The sequence below is a fragment of the Canis aureus genome, chromosome 22, assembly GCF_053574225.1.
Source record: "Canis aureus isolate CA01 chromosome 22, VMU_Caureus_v.1.0, whole genome shotgun sequence".
In the NCBI taxonomy this organism is placed as follows: domain Eukaryota; kingdom Metazoa; phylum Chordata; class Mammalia; order Carnivora; family Canidae; genus Canis; species Canis aureus.
Window position 1 is genome coordinate 22,085,815 of NC_135632.1, and position 21,947 is coordinate 22,107,761.

General features: G+C 35.7%; 1 protein-coding gene across 7 annotated transcripts in view; it reads left to right on the top strand.

Moving 5' to 3' along the window:
- Positions 1–21,947, top strand: part of TOPBP1 (DNA topoisomerase II binding protein 1) — a 60,816-nt gene that overhangs the window by 1,953 nt on the left and 36,916 nt on the right. For 3 of the 7 annotated variants that reach the window (XM_077865091.1, XM_077865095.1, XM_077865093.1), the window contains exons 3-12: positions 968–1,102; positions 2,549–2,692; positions 3,756–3,937; positions 5,030–5,226; positions 6,657–6,836; positions 7,513–7,682; positions 9,328–9,491; positions 9,639–9,886; positions 20,494–20,810; positions 21,469–21,641. In XM_077865091.1, coding sequence (XP_077721217.1) covers positions 968–1,102; positions 2,549–2,692; positions 3,756–3,937; positions 5,030–5,226; positions 6,657–6,836; positions 7,513–7,682; positions 9,328–9,491; positions 9,639–9,886; positions 20,494–20,810; positions 21,469–21,641 — 1,910 coding nt within the window. Of the gene's footprint in view, positions 1–965; positions 1,103–1,582; positions 1,748–2,548; positions 2,693–3,755; positions 3,938–5,029; positions 5,227–6,656; positions 6,837–7,512; positions 7,683–9,327; positions 9,492–9,638; positions 9,887–20,493; positions 20,811–21,468; positions 21,642–21,947 lie in introns of those variants that run through there. The other 4 variants (XM_077865096.1, XM_077865097.1, XM_077865094.1 and 1 more) reach the window with 4 other exon arrangements.

The window sequence follows — 21,947 nt, forward strand, 5'->3', positions numbered from 1 at the left end:
TTCAGTGTCATGACCTGTTAAGCACTATTGTAGTACTTGGGATACACAAGTGATTACAGCAAGCAAAGATCCATACTTTCTCAGAACTTACATTCTATTTTAGCAATAAGAACTAGACATGAATCAGTAAATGAGTAAACTGTACGGTATGTTAATAGGGTGCTATGTGTTACGGAAAGAGAAAAGAACAAAACAGATTAAGGAGTTCTAGAGAATGTTGAGAGGAGAAGGGAAGGTTACAATCTTTAGAGTGTGATTGGTGAAGGCTTTATAGAGAAGATAATTGAGTACACTTGAAGGAGGTGAGATGGTTGGCCATGTGGATGTCTGGGAAGAAGCTTTCAGGCAGAGAGAACAGCCATATACAGGCCCCTGAGAAAGTACTTGGAAGTGCCTATCCAACAGTAGTATGGCTGTAGTATAGTGAACGGGGGATGGGGGAAGAATATTAAAAAGTACCTTAGAGAGTAAGGGTACAGAGGTCATGTAATGGGCCTTAAGGACTATTGTAAGGACTTTGACTTTCTCTTTTTCATTTGAACAGATCTGAAGTGAGGGAGCAAGTCAGATGAAGACTGGGAGGGTATTCCAGGTAGCAGGAACAATAGCAGAGCCTCTAATTAGGTCATGCTTGGCTTGTTTCAGGCCTAGCAAGAAAGTAGGAGTGGCTAGAGAAGAGTAGGAGAGGTGAGAGGTAGAGGGTTAAGAGTGAGGAGATAGACAGGGGACAGACTCATGACCTGATTTGTATTGTTAGAGATCGATCACTAGTTGCTGTACGGAGAAGAGATTTAGGGCCAAGAAAGGAGAAGGAACCACTTTGTAGACTTCTGCAGAGGTCTAAGTGAGAGATGATAGTAGCTTTCAATGGGGGAAAAGATTGGATGGATTTTGAAGGTAGAACTCATAGGACTTAAATACAGGTGAAAAATTTTATGTGCATTCTTTCTTTTTTTTTTTCTTTCAGTCAATAAAAGAATTTCAATCAGAAGAATATCTTCAGATTATTACAGAAGAAGAGGCATTGAAGATACAGGAAAATGATAGGTCACTTTATATCTGTGACCCTTTTAGTGGCGTTGTCTTTGATCACCTCAAAAAGGTTTGCTAACTTTTCATGTGTTCCTTCCATAGTCTGATTTTTGTTTTTGCTTCAGTGGACATAAGTTCTTTACTGACCGTGAGATATTATACAGATTATGAATATAGAGGAATCCTTTGGTTTTAGGAAACCAGACTAGTATTTTTAAAGGCTAATCATGTTACAACAAGCTTTTGTTGTATGTAATTTTTATATTACAGGAGATTTAACTTCTCTGAGCTTAAGTGAACTGTATAGTAATGAAACATTTTAATGACAGAGTTCTACTGTACTTAAACTCAGATTTTCAGTAAAGAGTAGGAAAAGATCTCAACATAACGCTTGGTTACTTACTGTCTTTCCTATGTGCACTTGCACGCAGAATTTTAGTACCTGTACCTTGTAGAGGGTCTGAAACATTATATGCCTAAAGGAAACATTTTGGGGATGAGTATTGCTAATATACCAATGAGCCATCTTATCTCTCTTTGTTGATTCCAGAGTCTACTGACTCATTACTTTTTTGGTGTCTGGACAAGCGAGAAGCATTGAAATAAAAGTAAACTGGCTGTAATTCCATCCAGATTACAAAGAAGTGATTCTTGTTTGAAGGAGAAGAAAACATAGAAGAGTAGGTAGATGCAGTATCTGCACAATTTATGGAAGGTCTGTGCCCACCTTTGCCAAAAGCATTGTTGGTCTTACCCTCCTTTTGGAAATAACACTCCTTGTCAGATAGAGTCAATAGCATTAAAAACTCAAATTTTCTTGGCTGAACAAAAAGATAGCAGTAGTCATTTACCATGTAGATCTTTTAAATCAGTCATGACTTAATGACTTTGGCATCCGTATCCTTTTTAGATCTGGCTTGAATATGCTGATGTTGAGCAAGACTCAACTTTTCTAAACTCAAGTTATCAATGAAAATGAAAGGCCATATTTTTAATAACCTGTAATATCTTTGAGAAATACTTACTTGGAAAGACATTGAGTTGAAGACAAAGTATTTAAAACACAAATGTAGACACTGCCTGGGATTTTTTTATGTGTGACAGAATAGGTATTTTAGAAGGGGTTAATTAGGCTCTTAAACTTTTAAACTGCTTGATTGGATACTTCATTTAAAAAGTATATATGGATGTTTCCTATAATTATTATAGCATAAGATTGTTAGTCCTGTACCCTCTCACTTAGACTATGTTTGTTTCAGATACTAAAATTTGTTGGCTGTTGTGACTAAATGTGGCTCTTGGGGCATATATCTTTTGATAGACTGCATTGTTTGATTTGCATGTGTGTTTATTTAATGTGTCTCTGAGAAATTATAATGGTCTTTATTTTTTTTATAATAATTTAGTGATTTTTCTGCAGTGGTTCAACTGTATAGAATCGGTAAATATTACAAAATGTAATTTTATAAGCAGGAGGTCTTTTCCAACATACTGAACTTTCTCCCCTTTTTTGTAGCTTGGCTGCAGAATTGTTGGCCCTCAAGTAGTCATATTTTGTATGCACCACCAACGATGTGTCCCAAGAGCTGAACATCCAGTCTATAATATGGTTATGTCTGATGTAACTATATCTTGTACAAGCCTGGAAAAAGACAAAAGGGTAGGTGCTGAGAAGAATATGATCAATATATTTATCTCCATAGTTAATCTTTTACTGCAGAGGAGACACTTTGAAAGACCTTGTACTTGGTGTTCATGACTTAATGTCAGTATACACCAATGAACAGCTCTTCTATTTTAATGAATACAGTGGAATCTGTTTTATTGAGAACTGACTACTTGAAAGAAAACATCCTTTTCCCCCTATGCAGTTGATGAGTTAGAGTCACATTTTTCCACTATAGATAGTTTATCTTAAAAAAAAAAAAAAAAATGATAGGGTGCCTGTGTGGCTCAGTTCATGATCTCAGCGTCCTGGGGTTATTGGGCTCTGAGCTCAGCAGGGAGTCTGCCTCTCCCTCTCCTCCTACTTGTGCTTGTACTCCTTCTCTCTCACTCTTTAATGGATAAATAAACCTTTTTTAAAAAATAATTTAAAGGAGCATTGATAGAATGGGCTGTGAGTTTAGCATCAGCTGTTAGGTAAGAAATGCTTTAATAATGCTCCCTAAGATAAAATATATATTTTTATATATGTATATAATTTATATTTTTAAATATGTATATGCACAAAGTATATTATAGAAGCAACATAGGTTAATAAAGTCATGGAGTTGAAAGAAACAACTATAGAAAATAATATGCAAAGGTAATTATTTTTGAATTTGTTGTAATTCATATTTATCTTTATCCAAAAAGCAATTTGATTAATTATTTAGCTTTATAGTGGTGAGAAATATTTGTGTCTTCAAGCTAACAACAAAAGGTATTTTGGTTTTTGTATAAAAAAATGGAAGAGATAGTGGATCCCTGGGTGGCTCAGCAGTTTAGCGCCTGCCTTAGGCCCAGGGCAGGATCCTGGAGTCCCAGGATCGAGTCCCACGTCAGGCTCCCGGCATGGAGCCTGCTTCTTCTTCCTCCTGTGTCTCTGCCTCTCTCTCTGTCTCTCTGTCTCTCTCTCTCTCTCTCCATGTCTATCATAAGTAAATAAATAAATCTTTTTTTAAAAAGTGGAAGGGATATTGTTTGCTTTAATATTAATGTACTTTCTTTTGGGTTTACAGGAAGAAGTTCATAAATATGTACAAATGATGGGTGGACGTGTATATAGAGATCTTAATATATCAGTAACTCATCTTATTGCAGGAGAAGTTGGCAGCAAAAAATACTTAGTTGCTGCAAACCTAAAGAAACCGATTTTGCTTCCTTCTTGGATTAAAACACTTTGGGAAAAGTCACAAGAGAAGTAAGAAAGACATTTATGTGTTTTCTAGATTTGAAAAAAAATGATATGTTCAATCATTTTGGCATATTGTGGGTTTTTACAGGGGAGGTTTTATGTTGTCCTCTTGGGATTTGTTATTCAGGGACAAAAGATGGGGTTATTATTCCTCAGTGAAAATAAGCACCATCTGCAAGCTCTTATCAAGATATACCTTATCAGGGTATAAGATGGTAGGTAGAATAGGCTATTGATTTAATATTAGCTATAAGTAAGAAATAAACATTGTTTTCAGCAATAAATTCTTGTTAAATAGTTGAGAAGATCACGGTAGCAACTACAGCTCTTAAGTTACATTATCCTTCCACTACTCTACCCATATGTTAAGATGGAGAGTGAAGTAGCCATTTTGACAGCCATCATCCTTCTCAGAGGTATCTGTGTGAAGTTGAATGTAAACATATGTAAGCCATTAACTAAGATGTAGTCATTCAGTAAATGGTAATCAATCTCATTTTATATACCTAGCCTGGAGCGAGGCATTTACCATGCACACTAACCAAACCAAAATAGCATCCCTGCCGTTGTGAACCTCAGGGTTGGACATTTTTCCAGTCTTCCTTTCAACACTATCCGCATCCTAAATGTGTCTCCACATGGGTACCTTCATTCCTAGCACATCTCTCTTACATGGTAAAAGAATGATGATATTTTTGTTAGTATTCTGCCAAAAATCATTGCTTATTATTTATTTGATATAATGGACGGATAAAAAGTCCATTTTTCTAGTAAGTAACCAAGATCCTTTGAGTTTTTAAGTAAATTCACAATTAAAATATTGGAAAATACACCACTTTGACCAGCATGGACTTACAGAGTTAATGAAATGCATTTTACTTAAAACAGTTTTATTTGGGAAACCATCTGAAATATTTTTTTTACCAGTGACATGGTTGAGCTAGATGAGCAATTAGTGTAATTTTTTTTTAAGTGTCAGTTCCCTTTTTTCTAAAAAAATGAGGAAAGCATTAATGATTTCTTTTGTTTGTCATTATTCGTCTAAGTTTTAAACAATCTAGTGTATTAATATGTTAATTTTTCCTTTGTTTTCCCCAGAAAAATATCTAGATATACTGATGTAAACATGGAAGACTTCAAGTGCCCAATTTTTCTTGGTTGCATAATCTGTGTGACTGGGTTGTGTAGCTTAGATAGGAAGGCAGTTCAGCAACTCACAGTTAAGCATGGAGGTCAATATATGGGACAACTGAAAATGAATGAATGTACACACCTCATTGTGCAAGAACCAAAAGGTAAAAACTGTGTTTTCCAAATGGAAAAAAACGGAAAATTTTCTATAGCATTTAAAATTAAAAATCTTTACAGAATAGGTTTTTTATCTGATATGTTATAAATCTGGTAATTTTTGCTCCCTTAAAGTCTTAAAAAGATAGTTTGGGTCACAATCTTTAGAAAAATTACATGACTATCCAGGTTTGCCCAGGTCTCTGAAAAGTATTTTTTTCTGTTTCCAGTGGTTTTTATTGTTTGATATGTTTTTTGTAAGGAAAAAAGTTTCCTATATAATTACCAAAAACAAAACAAGAAATTTGGATGAATAACACAAAGGCTAATAGATGTAGCTAAATTACATATCTTTCTAATGATAAGTTTAAAAGGCTTGGCTTAAAAAAAAAAAGGCTTGGCTTAGTTTTTAATCAGCTTTATTGAATGAATTACAAGTTGTAACTTGAAGATACGCCTTGCCAACATGAGGCAGGTAAAGAAAAAAAATAACACTACCAATAAAAATTCCTTAAAATTGTGTTTAATTTTGGTGTCCTGTGACCTTTATATCTATTTTGGAAGTGGTGTTTTGGGTTTGTGTTTTGTTTTGTTTTTTTACACCAATACCCTTAAAATATATACAAATTGATGTAAGAATTTTGTTAATGTTTTTGTTCTCTTTATAGTGTTTTATTAAGCTACCTGGATAACAAAATTAGAAAAAAAAAATAAACCCTGCTAAAATTAATTAGTAATTGTCCTTAAATCAAAACTTTTGGGTATGGCCAATTGTGACATTATAATTGTGAGTGGAGTTGGTAACTACTGTTGAATTTCTAAATCTGAAGTCTGTTCATCAACTCTCAATGTCCAAAAAAATCCTTCTTGTGTTGTTGTTTACTACATATTGATCTCAGTTTCTCTAGGACACTCTTTCAAAATACATTGTGTTAGAAGTTGTTTAAGGCAATAAAGATATATTTCTTATATACCTATTTATTTTGACTTCAGGTTGAATCCTATTGACATTGGAGTGGTCTATTCAAAGCTGGTATTTTTTTTATATTACAGACATTTACAATCTTAACAGTTGTTTTAAGTAGTCTTATTAAATCCACATAATTAAAAAAATAAAATATAAAATAAAAATAAATAAATAAAGCCATATAATTCTGTGAGTTATTCCCATGTTATAGATTAAGAAATTGGTTTAAAGAAATTAAGCAGTGGAGGCTATACTCAAACTAAGTCTAATATTTCAATTATCCCACATAAATTATGCAATCTTAAAAGATACCCCCACACATACACTGTATAGCCTACTGTTTGTGTAAGATTAATTACTGGTAACTTTAATTTTGTTGATTTTTTTTTTCCCCATTACCTATCATGCTTCGAATATTTCTAGAGATAGAATTTAATGTTTTACATTTCTGTTTCCTAATGAACATGATAGGTCAAAAATATGAATGTGCCAAGAGATGGAATGTACACTGTGTGACCACACAGTGGTTTTTTGACAGTGTTGACAAAGGTTTTTGTCAGGATGAATCCATATACAAGACAGAGCCTAGACCAGAAACAAAGACTATGCCTGATACTTCAACTCCTACTGGCCAGATCCACACAGTTGACAGTAAGTTTCAGTGGGATTAAAGTAGACATTTTTAACCACCATTTTCTGTGTTAGAATTGATTTGTAAATAGAATCAGTGAGATATAGTAGGGAATTCCATCCTTTCTTGCTCTGCTTCCAGGCACAATTGTATAACTAAATTGTATGAAAATTAGTCTAGAACTCCAGGTATTTCCTTTTATAATAGATGAATATTTTCTTTCATACCTTGATTTAATGCAAAAGATGATTAAAGAAATCAAGAGTATTAATAAAGACTTAAAAGAATAAATTTTTCCAAGCCTGACTGGTGGGCAAATGTTAATACATTTTTGCTACAATTGTTATAGACCATCTGCATTCATAGAAAATTGAAAACTATTTCAATTTTGTAGGTGCCACATTGGCAATTTAGCAGGTGTTATACTTTTTTCTTTCCCAGACCCGACAGTCAGCAACTTCAGAATTTTAATGGAAGCAAACCACTATTAAAATGTATTAAGTGTATTTTTATTTGAATAATATACGAACTTTAATTTATTTCAATTTCCTTTGATACTTGACCACCAAGATTTCAATTAAACCATTTAAAGCTTAATTTGGAAATTGTTCACAGCTCTTTGTGTATAAGAAAAATAGTAGGAAAATAGGTAATCGCAATTTTATCTCCATAAATTTCCATATCTTTGATATGTAGGTCGTACTCTTTCAGATGTCAGCCATATTTCCAACATCAATGCAAGTTGCATAAATGAATCAATGTGTAATTCAGTGCTTAATAGCAAAGTGGAGCCTACCCTTGAAAATCTAGAAAATTTGGATGTCAGTGCATTTCAAGCACCTGAAGATTTATTAGATGGTTGTCGGGTATGTCTTGATTATGTTATATATGCAGTGATCCTAGTCTGACTTTGAGGACCCCTCAGAGTTGGGCTTACTCCTTATCCATATAAAATAAGCCTTTCACTCTAGGGGAGCAGATGCAAGCATTAGGCCACATCTGTCCGTAATTGTCATTTATTGTTTGTAAGATGCTAGACTGTGCTAATCAATTCATATATATTGTTAATATGTTGTAAATAATCTCATTTAATTCCCACAAATAACTAAAATGGATATGATGCTGAGGTTTAGCAGATTAAAATTCTTACTCAAATTCACACAAACATTAAGTAGATAGCTATCTACTGCAAATCCTATATTCCTAACCGTTAGACTCTCTGCTTTGTTTAATGACTCTTGGGCTCCTTAACTTTTTAGTGTATGAATAAACTATCTTATAAGCGCTTTGGTGGAAACATCATATGCTATAAATTTCCTAGAGCTGATTACTTATCTAACAATATTTATTTTATTTTGTTAGAGAATGAGACAGCACGGGAGAGGGGAGAAAGGATCTCAAGCAGACACTGCACAGAGTGCAGAGCCCAACATGGAGCGCAATTTCAGGACCTTGAGATCATGACCTGAGCCAAAACCTAGAGTTGGACACCTAACCAACTGAGCCCCTTAGATGCCCGTGACTTTAGGTTATTCTTATAGGAAGTTTATGATTCCTGATTTTTGTTACAATATCTTCTAATATGGAGGTTACTTAGTTTGGGATATAAATGCAGTTAGGAGTAGATTTGCCAGTCTTAAATTTTTTTAAAGATGATGTGAAATAAAGATGAAAAGTCTTTTTATATTTATTAAATTGGTTTAAATACATACATACTTAATAAAGATGTTATTGTGTGTGTTTTATCCTCAAAGCACCGTCCTCAGTTCAACTTAAATTTTCTTGTGTAATCAACTATGTAAAAGGTATCTCAATTTATAGGTAAGAAAATTGGTTTAAATATCCTGAGTAACTTATCATGGTCAGGTAGTTAATTATTGGCCTCTGAACCAAAATTTAAACCCAGGTTTTCTGAATTCAGATATATGTGAACTCCAGTTTATTTCTATAATTTAAATTTACAAGTAGTAAGATCTTTAGAATTCAAGAAGCTACTTATATTTTAGACATTGCTTTACAGTAATATCTAGCTTCTATTTTATTTAAAGCCTCAAAATACTTACCAAGTATCTATTGTGGATAGCAATGCTATGGGACTGTGAAGAAGTAATAAAAAATTAAAATTTCAGAATTGTTGGGATGCCTGGGTGGCTCAGTTGGTTAAGTGTGTACCTTCAGCTCTGGTCATGATCTCAGGGTCCTGGGATCAAGCCCATGTTGGGCTCCCTACTCAGTGGGGAGTCCTATTCTTCCTTCCTCTCTAACCCTCTCCCCGGCTCCTCCTCTCACTCCCTCGTGCGCTGTCTCTCGAATAAATTTTAACAATCTAATTAAAGGAATTGTTAAAATCAGTTTCAGAATATACTCCATTCATAATGTATTTTAAATATGCACAGAGCTGTCTTGTTTACACACAGTGCATTTAGATACATATTTTTAGTATGTTTCTGTTGGGAGAAAGAAATCATCTTAAATGCATTAATCTAAAGTAAATATTTTCTTTCTTTGCAGATCTATCTTTGCGGTTTTAGTGGCAGAAGGCTAGATAAACTAAGAAGGCTTATTAACAGTGGAGGTGGAGTTCGTTTTAATCAGCTCAATGAAGATGTAACTCATGTTATAGTGGGAGATTATGATGATGAATTGAAGCAGTTTTGGGATAAATCGGCCCACAGGTTTTGTCGGTTTTTAATTCAAAGCAGTTTCTACTCTGTAATGATTTTCCTTAAAATTGCATATCCATGCAATTATGGAAATTACATGGCAAGTGGGATGATGGTCTGTAGCTTAAACTAATACATAATTATGTATTATTTTTATAGGCCTCATGTAGTAGGAGCAAAATGGTTGCTGGAGTGTTTTAGTAAAGGTTATATGCTTCCTGAAGAAACATATATCCATGCTAACTACCAGCCAGTGGAAATTCCAGTTTCAGATCAACCTGAAAATAAAACAGCCCTTTTAAAAAAGAACAACAGCTTTTCTAAGAAAGACTTTGCTTCTGATGAAAAGCATGAACAAGCTGATGAAGATCTGCTCTCTCAATATGTAAATAATAACCCGACAGTAGGTAAGAAATAGTTGATTAGTATTTACAGTCATTAAACATTTTAGTAGTAGAATGTTTCTGCCAGGTTTCCTAGATTTTAAGTTAAACCTTTTTCTTTCCTTAATGTTTTGTTACTTTTTCTAAGCAAGCAAGGCCAAGAGGGCTGAACCCTCTGACTCTCTTCAACTCACTGGCTCTACTTTGATCTGTTTTATATACCAGCATCACTTCTTTACTGTGAGTTTGTAACAGCATAAACACTTTTTTTAAAGACTATTTATTTATTAGAGTGCACATGGTGGGGTAAGGGATGGGCAAAGTGAGAGGGAGAGGCAGACTCCCTGCTGAACAGAGAGCCCAACTTGGGGCTCCATCCCAGGACCCTGAGATGATGACCTGAGTCAAAGGCAGGTGCTTAACCAGCTGAGCCACCCAGGTGCCCCATGTAACAGTATGAACTTTTATTTTAAGCTTGTAATTACCTCTTACTTGGTTATTAGGATCTTTAGTGCATCAGTATTGCACTGTGGACCACAGCCTCTGTATGTGGTCTTCCCATTGTGGGAAGAACTATTGCCGGTGAAGAGTTATGAGGAGCATTTCTTCTGTTTTAAGAAAAAGTTTTTGTGAAATATTTAATACATTGAAAGAGATGTCAATAATGTAATGAGGGGATGCCTGGGTGCCTCAGTCGCTGAGCATCTGCCTTTGGCTCAAGTTGTGATCCCAGGGTCCTGGGATCAAATCCCACATTAGGCTCCCTTTGAAGAGTCTGCTTCTCTCTCTATGTCTCTGCCTCTCTCTGTGTGTCTTTCATGAATCAATAAATAAAATCTTAAAAAAAAAAAGAATACTGTGATGAATAACCATATACTACTAGCTAGGTATAAAAAAATAGATTACTGCACTGTACAAAATATATATACTCTAATTTTGTGTATGTTTTAGCTTATGTGAATGATATATGGTATGTACTATTTTGCTGCTCTCCTCTGACCATGAGAGAGATTTTATTTAATCCCAGTAACTGGTTGAGTATACCACAGTTTATCTATTTTCCTATCTATAGAAATTTTTTTTTTCTTTTTTTTGCCAGTGCAAACAGTACTGCTGAGATTGTTCTTACCCATGTCTCTGATTGCTTGGGATTTCTTTACATTTACATAATATCAAATTTGGTGTGCTGTATATGGATTAATAGATGTGTTAAATTCTTCCACTGTAATGGTGGCTTTGACAGTTTCTCCATGTAGTTCTGTCAAATTAATTTTTTAATATATTTTGATCTATTACATGATCCTCATTTTTCTAATTTTTTTTTTTCTTTAAACTCTGTTTTGTCTGATATTAATAGAATTATCTCTGCCTTGTGTGAGTCAGTAGTGATCTGGTATGACTGACTTTTTCTTTTAACTGCAAATTTGGTCAATTTACACGTTTTTTTACTTGTGATATATTTTTATTATTTTATACCATCTTATTTTGTGCTTTCTGTTTGTCCCATTTTTCTGTGCTTCCTTGTTTAATATTTTGCCTCCTTTAGGATAGCCTGAGCTTGCCCCCACTTACCCCTATCTCCCAAGTCCCTGTCTTCCCTCTACTGATGTGGAAGTTACATCTTTTTGTATTTTTGTATTCCTTGGAACATGAATGTGCATCAAAACTTGAAATCTAAAGTTAATCAGAATTTTTATCTTCATCTTGAATAATACAAAAACTTTATGACACTAACTTCAACATCATTGCTAATCACACTCCCCTACATACACTAATACAGTCAATTTATGTGCTTTGGACTAGTATTTTCATTGTCCTTTTAATTTCACAATCAGACACACTGTTTTATGTGGTCCATACTTATTTTGATTTACCAACATGTTTAGCAATTTCTTTGCTTCCCATCCCTTGTTGTATCTGAGACCTCTTCTGGAATCATTTTCTTTCCTCTTATTAAATGATATCCTTTAGAAATTCCTTCAGTTTCTGTTAATGTCTTTACTTTTACCCTTGTTCTTAAAAAGTAGTTATGCTAAGAATATAGTTCTAGACAGTTACTTTGAGCTCCTTTAGATGTTGTTTCATTGTCCTATTTCCATGGCTGCTGGATAAGAAGTCATTTAGTCTAATTGTTATTCGTTTGTAGGAATTCGTTTTTTTCTGGCTGTTTTTAATATCTCCCTTTTATTGCTCATTTCTAGAGTTTTACCATGTACTTGTCCTACTTAGAATTCATTGTGTTTTCTAAATCTGAGGATTAGTGAGGGGTTTTGTTTTTTTCATTCCAAAAAAAATTTCATCTGTTATCTCTTTGAAGATTGCTTCTTCCCCATTCTCTATATTCTCTCCCATTAGCTCTGTGTGTGGATTGCTTAACCTGCCCTTCAAATTTCATCTTTTTGTCTTTCTATGATTTATTATGGATTTCCTTCCACATCACTGTTTCTCTGTTCACCTGTTGACTAATGTTGTTAACCTATCCATTAAATGTTTTATTTCAATAATTATTTTTTCAGTTCCTGGAAGTTCTAGTTCTTTTAATAATCTATTACTCTATATTTATGTCTTGTTACTTATTTCTTGAAATACATTAAAGATACTGCCACACCTGAATGGAGAGGAGAGGTAAATCTCTTTATTGTTCATGGCCCCTAGATTCTTGATGTTTTTGTGATATTGTAAACTCATTCTTACTAGGACTGTGGGAATTCTGAGAAGCTTAAGGTGAGGATTTGTTTCTTTAGAAAAGATTCATGTTTAAATCTGTCAGAACTCTAGTTTTCCAACTCATGACATGTCTCAGTTTATTAGCTGAATGTTTTTTGGACCATTGGGGTAGTGTAAATTGATAACCTAACCTAACCTACATCATAGGACCAAGCCTATGATGACAAATTGTCAGGAGAGAAGTTTTTCCCTCTTGACCCAAAGTCAAAGTCAAGTGTACTTGTCAGCTCTTTTACAGGGTAGATTGTTGTTGTTGTATTTGTTTGGTTGATTTTGGACTACATTGTAACAAAGGCATTTCCCTTTAGAGTTTCTGGGTTTGTTTCCTGAGGGTATGCTCTGCCCCACCTCTAATTTGTGTGAGACTGAAGACTTGACTCTGTTTCCCTTGATATGATGTCCTTAAGTTCTGAGGGTTTGAGTTTCTGCCAAGATAGATTAAGATTCAGGGTAACCATTAGTTTTAGTAACCACTTAATGCTCTGTATTCATACTACTACATTTTCAGTCCTTGAGGATCTCCCTTATTTTCCTACAAATTCAGTGTGCATTTGTACTGATGCCTTGTATTTTATATTTTCAAGTATTTGATTGTGAGAGGGTTTCAAATGTCTAGCTACCATATTTCTAGAAGGGAATTTCCAGTATTTCCTTTTTTTTAATGACTTACATTAACTCCAGTTAATATACAGTGCTGTATTAGTTTCAGATGTATAATATATTGATTGAACAATTCCATACATCACCTGGTGCTTATCATGGCAAGTGCACTCCTTAATCCACATCACCTACTAAACCCATACCATACCTCCTCCCTTCTGGTTACTATTAGATTGTTCTCCGTAATTAGGAATTTGTTTTTCTCTCTCTCATTTTATTCCCTTTGTTTGTTTTCTTTCTTAAATTCCACATAAATGAGATCATTGGGTATTTGTCTTTCTCTGATTTATTTTGTTTAGTGTTATACTCTCTACCTCCATCCATGTCCTTGCAAATGGCAAGATTTCATTCTTATGGCTAAATAATATTCCTCTGTGTGTGTGTGTGTGTGTGTGTATGTACACATACAGCACATCTTCCTTACCCATTCATTTGTTGAATACTTGGCCTGCTTCCGTATCTTAGCTATTGTAAATAATGCTGCTGTAAACATAGGGGTACATGTATCCCTTTCAATTAGTGTTCTTGTATTCTTTGGGTAAATACCTAGTAGTGAGATTGCTGGATCACAGGGTAGTTCATTTTTCACTTTTTGAGGAACCTCCATACTATTTTCCAGAGTGGCTGGACCAGTTTGCATTCCTGCCAGCAATGCACAAGGGTTCCTTTTTTCCCAGATCCTTGCCAGTGCTTGTCATCTAGGGTTTTTATTTTAGCCATTAGACATGTTTGTGGTGATAGCACATTGTAATTTTGATTTCCATTTCCCTGATGATGAGTCATGTTGAGCATCTTTTCATGTGTCTGTTGTCCATCTCTGTCTTTTTTGGAGAAATGACTGTTCATTTTTTAACTGGCTTATTTGTGTTTTTGGTGTTGAGTTGTATAAATTCTTTATAGATTTTGGAGACTAACCCTTTATCAGATACATCATTTGCAAATATCTCCTCCCATTCTATAGGTTGCCTTTTAATTTTGTTGTTTCCTTTGCTGTGCAGTAGCTTTTTATTTTTATGTAGTCCCAATAGCTTATTTTTGCTTTTGTTTCCCTTGCCTCCAGAGGCCTATCTAGAAAAAAGTTGTTGTGGCCTATGTCAAAGAAGTTACTGCCTGTGTTTTCTTCTAGGATTTTTATGGTTTCAGGTCTCAAATTTGAATCTCATCCTTTTTTATGTATGGTGTAAGAAAGTGATCCAGTTTTATTCTTTCCCATGTAGTTGTCTAGTTTTCCCAACTCTAATTTATTAAAGAGACTAACCTTTTCCCATTGGATATTCTTTCTTGCTTTGTCAAATATTAATTGACCATATAGTTGTGGGTTTATTTCTGGGTTTTCTATTCTGTTGCGTTGATCTGTGTGTCTTTTTTTGTGCCAGTATCATCCTGTTTTGATTAATACAGCTTTGTAATATAACTTAAAGTCTGGAATTGTGATGCCTTCAGCTTTGCTTTTCTTTCTCAAGATGCTTTGGCTTTTTGGGGTCTTGTGTGGTTCCATACAAATTTTAGAAAGGTTTGTTTTAGTTCTGTGAAAAATGCTGTTGATATTTTGATAGGAATTACATTAAATATGTAGATTGCTTTGGGTATTAGAGACTTTAATGGTATTTTTTCTTCCAGTCCATAAGCATGCAATGTATTTCCATTTCTTTGTGTCATATTCAATTTCTGTAATCAGTATTTTACAGTTTTCAGAGTACAGGTCTTTGACCTCTTTGGTTAGGCTTGTTCCTAGGTATCTTATTTTTGGTTTAATTATAAATGGGATTGTTTCCTTAATTTTTTTTTCTGCTGCTTCATTATTGGTATAGAAATGCAACACGTTACATTGATTTTGTTGTTGTTGTTGTTGTTGTTGTTTGAAGGGGGAGGGTTGTATTTTATATTTCTTTTAAGTAGGCTCTACAGCCAACATGAGGCTTGAACTCACGACCCTGAGCTTAAGGGTCACATGCTCTACTAACTGAGCCAGCTAGGCACCCTGTATATTGATTTTGTATCCTGTGATTACCGAATTGTTTATCAGTTCTAGCAGTTTTTTGGTGGAGTCTTTAGGATTTTCTTTCTTTCTTTCTTTCTTTCTTTCTTTCTTTCTTTCTTTCTTTCTTTCTTTCTCTCTCTCTCTCTCTCTTTCTCTCTCTTTCTTTCTTTCTTTCTTTCTTTCTTTCTTTCTTTCTTTCTTTTTCTTTCTTTCTTTCTGATTTTATTTATTCATGAGAGACACAGATCGAGAGAGAGGCAGAGACACAGGCAAAGGGAGAAGCAAGCTCCATGCAGGGAGCCCGATGTGGGACTCAACCTTGAGTCTCCAGGATCAGACCCTGGGCTGGAGGTGGCGCTAAACCGCTGGGCCACCCGGGCTGCCCTAGGATTTTCTTTCTTTCTTTTTTTTTTTTAAGATTTTATTTATTTATTCATGAGAGACACAGATCCATAGAGAGGCAGACACACAGGCAGAGGGAGAAGCAGGCTCCATGCAGGGAGCCCAACGTGGGACTCGATCCTGGGTCTCCAGGATCACTCCCTAGGCTGTAGGTGGCGCTAAACCGCTGAGCCACCGGGGCTGCCTGGATTTTCTATATATCTGCAAATAGTGAAAATAATTCTTCCTTAACCAATTTGGATGCATTTTCTTTCTTTTTGTCTGATTGCTATGGCTAGGACTTCTAGTATTATGTTGAATAAAAGTGGTGAGAGTGGACATCCTTCTTCTTTTCCTGACCTTACAGGAAAGGCTCTCAGTGTTTTCCCCATTGAGTATGCTCTTTGCTGTGGGTTTTTCATATATGGCCTTTATTATGTTTTTGTTTTTTGGGGTTTTTTTGCTTGTTTGTTTGTTTAAGATTTTATTTATTTATTTATGAGAGACAGAGAGAAGGCAGAGACATAGGCAGAGGGAGAAGCAGGCTCCATGCAGGGAGCCCGATGCGGGACTCAATCCTGGGTCTCCAGGATCACGCCCTGGGCTGAAGGCAGCGCTAAACCACTGAGCCACCTGGGCTGCCCTTATTTATAAAGCTTTATAAGTTTTATTTTATGTGGCAAGAATTAGTTTAAAAATTAAAATGTTGGGATCCTTGGGTGGCGCAGCGGTTTGGCGCCTGCCTTGGGCCCAGGGCGCGATCCTGGAGACCCAGGATCGAATCCCACGTCGGGCTCCCGGTGCATGGAGCCTGCTTCTCCCTCTGCCTGTGTCTCTGCCTCTCTCTCTCTCTCTCTCTCTCTGTGTGACTATCATAAATAAATAAAATTAAAAAAAAAATTAAAATGTTAATTCTCTTGCAGATGAGGATAGAAATAATAAAGAATAATAAAGTGGCACTTATATAACAATGTTATGGGCTCTGAAGTCGGACAGCCTTTGGTTTATATCTCATTTCTGCAACATAACTGTATGACGTTAGGCAAGTTACTTAACCACTTAAGCCTGAGATATCCCTTGAAGAAAAGGTATAGATACACCAGTAGTGGAGTGCTGGGGTGGCTCAGTTCGTTAAGTATCTGACTCTTGATTTCAGCTCAGGTCATGATACCAGGGTCTTGAGGTTAAGCCCTATGTCAGGCTCCACACTCAGCAGGGAGTCTGCTTCTCTCCCTCTCCCTTTCCCTCTGCCTTTCTCCATGTCTCATGTGTATACTCTGTCTCTCACTCTCTCAAATAAAAAATAAATCTTAAATATAGATATACCAGTAGCATCAACATCATAGTATCACAAACACTAATTTTGTGCATGTAAAGCACCTAGGCACACTGTCTGTATTGGTGAATAAATGAAGAATCCTTGAATAGCTTCCAGGTTTGTTGAGATCTCATAAAGCAGGGATTGACAAACTTCTTTTTCAAAGGACTAGACAGTAAATACTTCAGGCTTTATCAGCCACATTCTGTCTCTGAATGTATTCTATTTCGTTTGGGTTCTGCTTTTTGCAACCACTTAAATATGTAAAAACAATTATTTTTTATTTTAAGATTTCATTTATATGAGAGAGCAGAGGGAGTGGGAGAAACAGACTCCCCAGTGAGCACAGAGCCCAACTTGGGCCTTAATCCCCAGACTCAAGGATCATGACCTGAGCTGAAGGCAGACACTTCACCAACAGAGCCACCCAGGTGCCCTGTAAAAACAATTCTTAACTCATAGGCTGCAGGCTCAGTTTGGCCCATAGGCTGTAGTTTGCCAGTCCCTGTACATAGCACTACTAGAGTTTTCAAAAACTTACTAAGTTGTTACCTTTTTTTAAAATTTAAATTTTAGTGAACATACAGTGCAATATTGGCTTCAGGAGTAGAATTCAGTGATTCATCCTTACAACACCCAGTGTTTATCATAGGTGCTCTCCTTAATACCCATCACCCATCTAGCCCGTCTGCTACCGACTTTCCTCCATCAACTTTCAGTTTGTTCTCTGTCCTTAAGAGTCTCTCATGGCTTGTTTCTCTTTGTCTTTTTTTTTTTTTCTTGTCCCTGTTCCCATATGTATATTTGTTTTCTTAAATTCCACGAGTAAGATTATATGGTGTTTGTCTTTCTCTAATTTAATTCACTTAGTGTAATACACTATATAGCTCCATTCACATCATTGTAAATGACAAGATTTCATTTTTTTGATGGTTAATACTCCATTGTGTATATATACCACATCTTTATCCATTCACCAATTGATGGACATTTGGGCTCTCTCCATAGTTTGGCTATCGTGACTACCATAAACATCAGTGTGCATGTGCTCCTTCAGCTCTGTATGTTTGTATCCTTTGGGTGAATACCTACTAGTGCAATTGTTGGATTATAGGGTAGTTCTATTTTTAACTTCTTAAGAAACTTCCATACTGTTCTCTAAGTTCTTTAATAGATTTTGGATACTAACCCTTTATCTGATATGTCATTTGCCTATATCTTCCTTCCATAGGCTGCCTTTTAGTTTTGTTGATTGTTTCCTTTGCTGTGCAGAAGCTTTTCACCTTGAAGTTCCAGTAGTTCATTTTTGCTTTTGTTGCCTCCAGCAGTGTGTCCAGTAAGAACTGGCCAGGCCAAGGTTAAGGAGGTTTCTGCCTGTGTTCTCTAGGATTTTGATGGTCTCCTGTCTCGCATTTAGATCTTTTATCCATTTTGGATTTATTTTTGTGAATGGTGTAAGAAAGTGGCCCGGTTTCATTCTTCTGCATATAGCTGTCCAGTTTTCCCAACACCATTTTTTGAAGAGACTGTCTTTTTTTTCATTGGATATTCTTTATTGCTTTGTCAGAGATCAGTTGACCATGTAGTTGTAGGTCCATTTCTGGGTTCTCTGTTGTGTTCTGTTGATTTATGTTTCTGTTTTTGTGCCAGGACCATACTGCCTTGATTACTGCAGCTTTGTCATATAGCTTAAAATCTGGAATTGTGATGCCTCCAGATTTTTTTTCTTTTTTTCACGGTTGGGTTTGGCTATTTGGCATCTTTTGTGGTTCCTTGCAAATTTTAGGATTGTTTGTTCTAGCTCCGTGAAAACTGCTGGTGGTCTTTTGATAAGAGATTGCATTAAATGGATAGATTGCTTTGGGTAGTATGGACATTTTAACAATGTTTGTTCTTACAATTCCTGAGCATGGAATGCTTTTCCATTTCTTTGTGTCATCTTTCTTTCATAAATGTTCTTTTTTTTTTTTTTTTTTTTAAGATTTTTATTTACTTATTCATGAGAGACACAAAGAGAGAGAGGCAGAGGGAGAAGCAGGCTCCATGCAGGGAGCCTGACGTGGGACTCGATCCCAGGACTCCAGGATCACGCCCTGGGCCAAAGGCAGGCACTAAACCGCTGAGCTACCCAGGGATCCCCATTTATGGATCCCCATAAATGGTCTGTGGTTTTTCAGAGTACATATCTTTTACCTCTTTAGTTAGGCTTATTCCTAGGTATCTTTTGGTTTTGGGTGCAGTTGCAAATGGGATCTTAGATTTCTTTTTCTTCTACTTTATTGGTGTATAGACATGCAACATATTTCTGCACTTTGGTTTTACATCCTGCAACTTGCTGAATTCATGTTTCAGTTCTAGCAATTTTTTTGGTGTAGTCTTTCAGGTTTTCTACATACTCTATTATGTCGTCTGCCAATAGTGACAGTTTGACTTCTTCCTTGATGTTTTGGAGCCTTTATTTCTTTTTGTTGTGTGATTACTGAGGCTAAGACTTCCAGTACTTTGTTTTTACCTTTTAAACTTTTAGCTTTGATTCACCAGTTTATTGCATATTAGGGGTTATATATTTTAGTTGCTAACATTTGTGTTTTTATATAGCTATGTTTTTTCTCCTACTCATCAGCCAACTTGCTTTTAAAATATAGTAGTTGAGACCATTTGCTTGGGTTCTTCATCAGTTATTCTCTTAAGTCCATATTGTAGTAGCTAAGCAGCTGTAATCTAATATGAAACTTTTAGGAGTTTTTGAAAGATAAGTAACCATAAAAAGCAGTAACCATAATTATCTTATTTATATAGTTATTTCCATGTGGGCTTGAGCACTTAGGCCTATTCTGTTTTTATCCTTAATAATATTTTCTCAAAATTTTTTAGGGTATGTATGTATGTATTTATTTATTTATTTATTTAATAGAGAAAGTGAGAGTATGTATGCAAGCATGAGCAGGGGGAGGGGAAAGGGAGAAGCAGACTCCCTGCTGAGCAGAGAGCCTGATGCAGGGCTCAATCATGACCCAAGCCGAAGGCAGACACTTACCTGATTGAGCCACCCAGACGCCCCAATATTTTCTCAGTTTCTTTTGTGAATAGCACAACCGGTTTTGAGGGATGCCTAGGTGGCTCAGCGGTTAAGTGCGTCTGCCTTTGGCTCAGGGCATGATCCTGGAATACTGGTATCAAGTCCCACATCAGGCTCCCTACATGGAGCCTGCTTGTGTCTCTGCCTCTCTCTTTCTGTGTCTTTCATGAATAAATAAATAAAATTTTTAAGAAAAGGTTTTGGGACTTAGACAAGCCTGGGGAGTTATTGGAGCATCGTAATTTTCAATTAATTGGAGTTTACTCAGAATACTTAAAACCCTGACATGATTTCTGTTGTCATTCCTAATGTAAGATAGAAATAATGACAATACTTCTGGTGGCCAAGAAGATGAGATAGGTTCATATCCTTTCTTCATTGTGTACCTACAGTTTTTGTGAATGTGGGCATTATTCTCAGGCTTCATGTTACCTTTAAGTATAAGATAAATTATCTGCTAGAAAATACTTATTTTTCTCTTTCAGGTGAAGCTGTGAAGTCTGAAGTTGAGCCCTTTAATGACTCTACTCATATTTCTCCGCAAAAAGAAAACCAGTCTTCTGCCACTCATTGCCTCCCTGATGCTTCTACAACTACTGAAGAAGGTTTATTTAGCCAAAAGAGTTTCCTTGTTTTGGGGTTTAGTAATGAAAATGAATCTAATATTGCAAATATCATAAGAGAAAATGCTGGAAAAGTCGTGTCCCTTCAGAGCAGAATTGTTGCTGATTATGCTGTGGTTCCTCTGCTGGGGTGTGAAGTAGAAGCAACTGTAGGAGAAGTCGTCACAAATACATGGCTGGTAAGAAAACCCTGTAGCAGTTGAAATGTAGTGTTGAAGGATATCAAATGCCGAAAATGTTAATGTTTATTTCCTGGACATTTGAGTTTAGGTAAATTGGTGTTTGTGTTTGAGCACGATTTAGGTTTTGTTTTTAGCAAAGTAAATTGTAAGATAGGAAAATGCATAAGCTTCTTGGGCCCAATCCTGGTCGAGTAGAGCATATTGTTTCCCCAGGGCCACAGCAGCAGCATTACTTCATAAGAAGTTACTCCAGGTCATCTCCTACTATTTCAGTCTTCCCTGTTTTCACACAACCAAAGCATGCGTGCACTTTTGTATTACTCTTTGTTATTGGCTAAACACTGGGAACTTCACCAGTTTTTTTTAAACTTTCCAAGAATTAAGAGGAAAATTTATAAACTAATACTTGGGAAGAAATTAAATTTACGGCAATATTTAGTAAGTTAAATGATTAACCTGATTGATCTTAATATCCTGTATAATGAGTTGATTTCTTTAATATAATGTGAAATGTACTGAAAATGAGTATGTGTGAGGTTATGTTAAAGTAAAACTGCTTTTTATCTAAACTAAATTTACTGCTTCTGTAACTAAAAGTGTTAGCCACTGGTTGGTTATTTCAGGTTGCTGTTTTTGTTTCTCTTGTTTTTAAAAGGTAACTTGTATAGACTATCAGACTTTAATTGATCCAAAGTCAAATCCTCTCTTCATGCCAGTTCCATTTATGGCAGGAATGACTCCTTTAGAGGATTGTGTTATTTCATTCAGCCAGTGTGCAGGAGCAGAAAAAGATTCATTGACATTCTTAGCAAATCGCCTTGGAGCTAGGTACGTAGTATTTTTCTGTGCACCTGTTCTCATGGTGTACCTTTTATCTGTTTTGGCGTATTGGTGAACATTCAAATTGGAATTGGCCAGGGGATATCTTTATAATGTTTATGGGTAGTGTGTAATGTACCTGTGTGATGGCTCAGTACTACTAGATGAATACTTAGCAGAGATTAAGACCATGGGCATTAGTGCTTACCTACCAGGAAAGGGGATGTTTAAAGCTAATACAAGGGCCATTATTGAATATTGCACATCTAAGCACTATTCCCTTCCACGGCCCATATGGGCGATTTATTCTTTTTC